The sequence below is a fragment of the Lactuca virosa genome, chromosome 2, assembly GCF_052849685.1.
Source record: "Lactuca virosa cultivar CGN04683 chromosome 2, Lactuca_virosa_CGN04683_v6, whole genome shotgun sequence".
Taxonomy (NCBI): Eukaryota; Viridiplantae; Streptophyta; class Magnoliopsida; order Asterales; family Asteraceae; genus Lactuca; species Lactuca virosa.
The window spans coordinates 180,508,237-180,514,658 of NC_136427.1; the positions used below are offsets into that span (position 1 = coordinate 180,508,237).

Sequence of the window (6,422 nt, forward strand, 5' to 3'; positions counted from 1 at the left end):
CACAATTAAATTAACAAGTAGATAAAAAAAGAAAGTTCAAAATTTAATAATTTACTTCTAATTTTTTTATATTTATTAGATAGTTACATTTTTTTAAAATATCGTGACTTTTCAAAAAAAAATTTGTAATGATTCTAAATAGTTCACTAATGTAACACTAACCAGCCGTTCAAAAAAAAGTAAAAAATCTTTTTTCTTTATCTATAATTTTTTAGTAAAAATAATAATAATAATTGGTTTTAAACGTCATCTATTATTATTATTATTATTATTATTATTATTATTAATGGTTTTGAAATTAATTAACAATAATAATTATTCATAGTAACATACAATTATAAATTATATAACGTTAATATAAAAATCATCGTTTATTCTAAATAATCGTCATGATTAAAATTAAAAGATGGCCAAACAAACAATTTTTAAATTAATTAATTATAACAATAGTTAAAATTAACACTAAATCAATAAGACAAAACTGCACAAATGGTCCCTGTGGTTAGCTGAAAATTGCCACTTTGGTCCAAAAAAGTTTGGAATAGCACCAGAAGTCCAAACTTTTCATTTTGTTGCGAGTTTGGTCCATTTTGCTTTGAACTTTTTTTATAATGACGATTTTACCCTTACTTTTTTCTTTTTCATTATTTTTAATTTATTTAAATGCTTTTCTAATTAAAAGAAAAATAAAAAGGAAAAATTTTCCTTTATATTTTATTTTTATAAATTTTTATAATAGAAAATCTCTCTCTCTCTCTCTCTCTCTCTCTCTCTCTCTCCAGATCTTGTATGAATGGATGAATGAAAGGGCTGTTGATTTCTGAAGATAATCAATGTTTTGAATGAACTTCTCAAAATTGGACTTCGGTTTAAGCATAATAAAAGGGTGTATACTTAGGTCTTTGATTTCAGTAGAGGGGAGAAACGGATGAAAGGGTGTTCGTCTTCACTAGAAAAGACAACCACCAAAATATAAGAACACCACCAGCACCACCATCAGGCACCAGTCTCCTAGTAACTTCTAATCTGAATACCCTTGATTTTCAGGCGAAGACAAAGAAATCCCCCGATCTGAAAATGACACATAATCGACAAAAAGATCTTCTGATCCTCAGTCGAAACCTAATGTCGCTTCCTTCCCCGTTTTCGTTTTCTGCTTCAAGCTGTCGATTAGGGTTTTTGTTCAAGATCTGGATTAGCAATCAGTCATCACCGCCTAGAAATCAATTGCTGAAAACTCTAGCAATCAACAGCCGCCGCCATTCTGACGAACACTAGGGTTTCAAACGGTGATGTCGTCAAATCTATCTCTAACCCTAATCAAAATTCATCTCTACAATCGAGATCTGAAGCCGAAACCAGATTTGAAGGCACGGTATCGATTTCTGGAATGTATATGTCTGTTCGTGTTTCAAGGAAAGAAATCAATTTCTTTCCCCTGAATTCTTGCATTTGTGTATTAGCTATGAGATGAACACAAGATCTTCATCTTCATATTTCTCTTGATTTCTTCATCTTCATCTGGTTCCTAAATATTCATCTTGTCCAGCCTTGTTTGTATGTGTATGAATCAGGAAGAGAGAGATAGAGAGAATATGAATCTAGTTCAAATCTTCATCATATGGTGGTGGTGATGTTACATTTTTTCTGAAAATCATAATGATCAAGATGGGTTTTGTGGGAGAGAGAGAGAGAGAGAGAGAGAGAGAGAGAGAGAAAGGTAGAGAGAGTTATTTTTGTGTTTATTTTTAATTGTTTTTTTAAATGTTGTAATAAAAGAAAAATATAAAATAAAATAATAAGGGGTAATTTCGTCATTATAAAAAGTTTCAAAAAAATTGGACTAAACTCGCAACAAAATGAAAAGTTTGGACTTCTGGTGCTAGTCCAAACTTTTTTGGACCAAAGTGACAATTTTCAGCTAACCACATGGACCATTTGTGCAGTTTTGTCAATCAATAATTATATTTATGTTTATTCATATTGTTTCGTAAAATAATTACAACTTTATATACCAACTTATTTTACAAATTATTATTTCATATTTAATGTAAAAATTTGTCAAAATTTTAACTATATAAATTACATCCACAACGAATATGTCTAGTAATTGCATAAAACAAATAGAGCTTTTAAGACTAATTGCAAGAATTTATATCAGACCATATATAATATATCAAATTATAAAAAAGTGTGACCATAATATTTTTTTTTTAGAATAAAACTTTTAATCAAAACATCAAAAATAGCATATCTATATGGTACACGTATATTTTGTTTTATTCTTTTATTTTTCTTGGCGTACACACATATGTTTTACAAACGTGTACATGTACAGATACATGCACATATGCATTGCAATATCCGATTTTTTTTTAATATGACAACTTAATATGTTAATAGAAAATTTTGTTCGGAAAAGAAAAAGTCATTTCTCAGATAAAAACAATTAAAATGAAAAATGAGTCTTTATTTAATCTAATTAGATTTATACATTATTCTTATCCTTTATAATTACGGAAATGATTTTAATATTCATATTAGATTAGTTTTGAAAAAAAAACACCGATTTAAATTGATCTTCAAATTGGCATAAGGGGGTAATTATTAAAAACAATGGTTTGAAAAAAATCTATTGTCAAAACTAGATGATATTGACTCACTGCTGGATGGGGGTAGACATGATGGAAATATTGCCTCAACGAGAATTGATGTGCTAAAACAATTAACGGATTTAAAAAAGATTGAAGGATTGGATGCGGCTCAAAAATTAAAGAAAAAAATGGGGTGTAGACGGAGATGAGAATTCAAACTTTTTTCATAGCATGCTTAAAAGAAAAAGAAGAAAGTTGGCTATTTCGGGCTTACTGGTTGACGGTTCTTGGGTTGTTGATTCTTGGGTTGTTGATCCTGTTAATGTCAAGAATCAATTTTTACGGTTCTATAAAGAAAAATCAAAAGTTTTTTCGGGTGTTTTTTCCCCTCACCCAAACTCTCGGATCAGACAACTCTCCTCGGGCTTTAAGGAGATGTTGGTTGCGAGGTTTACTAAAGATGAAATTCGCGTTGCTATCTGGTCATGTGGTAGTCATAAGGCTCCTGGTCCCGATGGTTTTTCTTTCCGTTTTATAAAAAAGTTTTGGGATCTCATGAAGACAGATATCTGTAATTTTGTTGATGAATTCTTTGACACGAGCATGATCCCAAATGGATGCAACTCATCTTTTCTCATTTTAATCCCAAAAAGAGATAGTCCTTTGAACTGCAATGATTATAGACCGATCAGTTTAATTGGTGTGCAATACAAAATTATTGCAAAGCTTCTTGCAAATAGATTGACACTGGTGATTGATGATCTTGTGAATCCTGTGCAGTCTGCTTTTGTTAAAGGCAGACAAATCCTTGATGGTCCATTGATGGTGAACGAGATTATTCAGTGGTATAAAAGAAAAAAGAAGAACTTAATGATCCTTAAAGTGGATTTTGATAAGGCATACGACTCAGTGAGTTGGGAGTATTTATATCAAATTATGTCTTTCATGGGGTTTGATCATAAATGGATTCAATGGATTAAAGCTTGTTTGGTGTCGTCTCGTACTTCAATTCTTATCAATGGAAGCCCCACAAAGGAGTTCTCTCCTCAGAGAGGCCTTCGTCAAGGTGACCCTTTATCCCCTTCCTTTTTATTCTCGTCATGGAAGGTCTGCATGTAGCGATAGACGATGTTGTGAACCAAGGTGTTTTTCGGGGAGCATTGATTGGAGACGGAGGTTTTGTTGTGTCTCATCTTTTCTATGCTGATGACGCATTGTTTTTGGGAGAGTGGGATGAACAAAATATTGCAAATCTGGTTACTATTCTCAATTGTTTTTATTTGGTGTCAGGTCTTAAATTGAATCTCCAGAAATCTAACCTTCTTGGTATTGGTGTTTCTTTTCAACAAGTGGAAGAGATGGTTGTTATCACCGGATGTGCGCCTGCAAGTCTACCCTTTTCTTACCTTGGGTTACCGGTAGGTGCAAACATGAATCGTGTTTATAATTGGAATAAGGTCATTCAAAAATTTGATAAGTGTTTGTCAAGTTGGAAGGTGAACTTGATTTCTGTGGGTGGTAGGCTTACATTAATAAAGTCTATCCTTAATAGCATTGGGATTTATTACATGTCTGTATTTAAAATGCCGGATTTTGTGAATTCTTATCTTGAGTCTTTACGTTCTCGATTTTTTTTGAGGTGGTAGTAGTATGGAGAGAAAGATCTATTGGGTTAAATGGAACCAAGTGTTAAATTCTAAGGATAAAGGTGGACTGGATATCGGCAGTTTAAAAGCTTTTAATTTGGCTTTGCTTTTAAAGTGGAGATGGCGTTTCTACAATGAAAACCACGCACTTTGGGTTAAGGTGATCCATAACATTCATGGAATGCATGGTGGGTTGGGTGAGTCTTCTTCAAAAGCAAGAGGAGGGGGGGGGGGGGTTTGGTCTAATCTCGTGAAGCTTTATGATAAGCTCGATTCTCTTAATATTATTCCACACTCTTTTTTTACTAGAAAAGTTGGTAATGGAAGAAATACTCGTTTTTGGAAGGACATTTGGATTGATAATGTGAGGCTTTCTTCTCATTTTCCTAGACTTTTTGCATTGGAAGAGGAGAAAGATTGTTCGGTGGCAGATAGATGGAATGCAAGTGGTTGGCTTTGGAGATGGAGTCGTCAATTACGTGATAGTGGAAGCACGACCTCTCAGTTCTCGGCCTTGACCAGAGTTCTTTCTCATGTTACGTGCGTCGATCATGCAGATAGTTGGGAGTGGGGTGTTGATCCAGATGAAGGCTTTACTGTTAATAACACTAGAAAATATATTGATTCGATTTTGTTGCAGGAAGGCATGATTCAGACGAGATGGTGTAGGCTAGTGCCTATCAAAGTTAATATTCATCTTTGGAGAACTATTCTTGATAGACTTCCCAGTCGTTATAATTTGGCTTGCAGGGGTGTTGACATGATCTCGGTGCTTTGTCCTTTATGCTCTACTCAGATAGAAGTCTGTAGTCATGTGTTTGTCAATTGTGACGTGACAAAGGAAATTTGGAATAAAGTGTTTAAGTGGCTTGATCTCCCTTTTCCTTTGTTTGCAAATGTTGCTGAGATATTTGATTGGATGGATGTCATCCCTTCAAGTCTGAAAAAAAAAACGAAAGCTTGAAGTTATTATCAATACCACGATCTGGGTTATTTGGGCTTACAGGAATAGTGAAGTGTTCAAGACGTACAACATGCGGAAAAATCATATTTTGAAAGCATTGTCATTCATTCTTTCAATTGGTTCTCTAGTAGAAATAGCAAAAGTAATATATCTTGGACCTAGTGGTTGCGAAATCCCCTTTTATATGACTCTTTGTAATTGGTTTTTGTTCACTAGCTTTTGCTAGTTTTCTTTTTATAATATGTGGCTGTTCAAAAAAAAACATGTTAAAGAATATTGAATTCGTTTGAATACATGTTCTAAAATGTTGAGTTTCGGTTGAATATATGTTGAAGAATATACGTACTAAATTTTGTAGGAATACATGTTGAATAATGTTAAATTTTGTTGCGATACATATTGAAGAATATTAAATTTAATTTGAGTTTCGTTTGAATTGTAATAGATTGACATGAACATTAATTACATGATTAAAATCCTTGAAAGAATCTCTAAAATTGGTCATTCCATATTTATCGCTTTTAGTTTGACCATTTTGTCATTTATATATCATTTAATCATCGAATCTATATATCTTATAATCTACCTATCTACCTATCTAATAAAAGACTCATAAAAATGCCACTTGTCATTCTTCTAAGCCTATTAAATGCCACGTGGCACTTTTTTAAGCCCGCACAAATAATTTTCCTACAATTGTAGAAAACGAATATTACGTTTCTTGGTCATTCAAATTCATATTTCAAATAAAACCAAATTTTTAGCTTAAAGTTACATCAATCAGCATCCATAGATTCTAGGGATTTATATAGTTGTTCTTAACCAACTCCCATAAAAACTATTGATTTTTTGTTCCTTATGTTCTTTGACATCTTTGGTAAGCTGGGATTTTATTAGTTTAGTGTTTCCTGTTTATGTTATTTGACATCTTTGGTAAGCCGGGGTTTTATTAGTTTTGTGTTGATGAACCCTAGTTCAATTGTGTTTTGATGGTTATGAACCATACTTTAATTTTTTGCAAGCAAACCATAGGTGTATAAGTTGCTCATTTTTTTTTGTCTTCTTTGTAATGTTTTTGATTTTTAAGTTGTGTAGAATGCAGAGAATATGAAACGGTAGAGAATAACATAACTAATAATCTTTTAGGATTACTAGATCACTGCCTTTGGAATTTCAGGTATCTTGAGATTTCAAGCTCATTTTTAATGGAAAATATTT

The 6,422-nt window shown here is 32.5% G+C and overlaps 1 protein-coding gene across 1 annotated transcript; it reads left to right on the forward strand.

Moving 5' to 3' along the window:
- The first annotated feature begins 2,825 nt into the window (after positions 1–2,825).
- On the forward strand, positions 2,826–5,204 carry LOC145158007 (uncharacterized). Its single transcript, XM_079076972.1, has 3 exons — positions 2,826–3,660; positions 3,885–4,051; positions 4,356–5,204. The coding sequence occupies exons 1-3, from the start codon at positions 2,826–2,828 to the stop codon at positions 5,202–5,204; spliced, it is 1,851 nt and encodes a 616-aa protein (XP_078933098.1).
- The last annotated feature ends 1,218 nt before the right edge of the window (positions 5,205–6,422 follow it).

What these genes read in the sequence shown, in the direction of transcription:
- LOC145158007 (XM_079076972.1), top strand. Translation starts at nt 2,826, where the DNA reads ATGCTTAAAAGAAAAAGAAGAAAGTTGGCTATTTCGGGCTTACTGGTT. An exon ending in TCAGAGAGGCCTTCGTCAAG is followed by an intron (nt 3,661 to 3,884) that starts GTGACCCTTTAT and finishes ATTTGGTGTCAG; the next exon opens with GTCTTAAATTGAATCTCCAG. An exon ending in GTGTTTATAATTGGAATAAG is followed by an intron (nt 4,052 to 4,355) that starts GTCATTCAAAAA and finishes TTGCTTTTAAAG; the next exon opens with TGGAGATGGCGTTTCTACAA.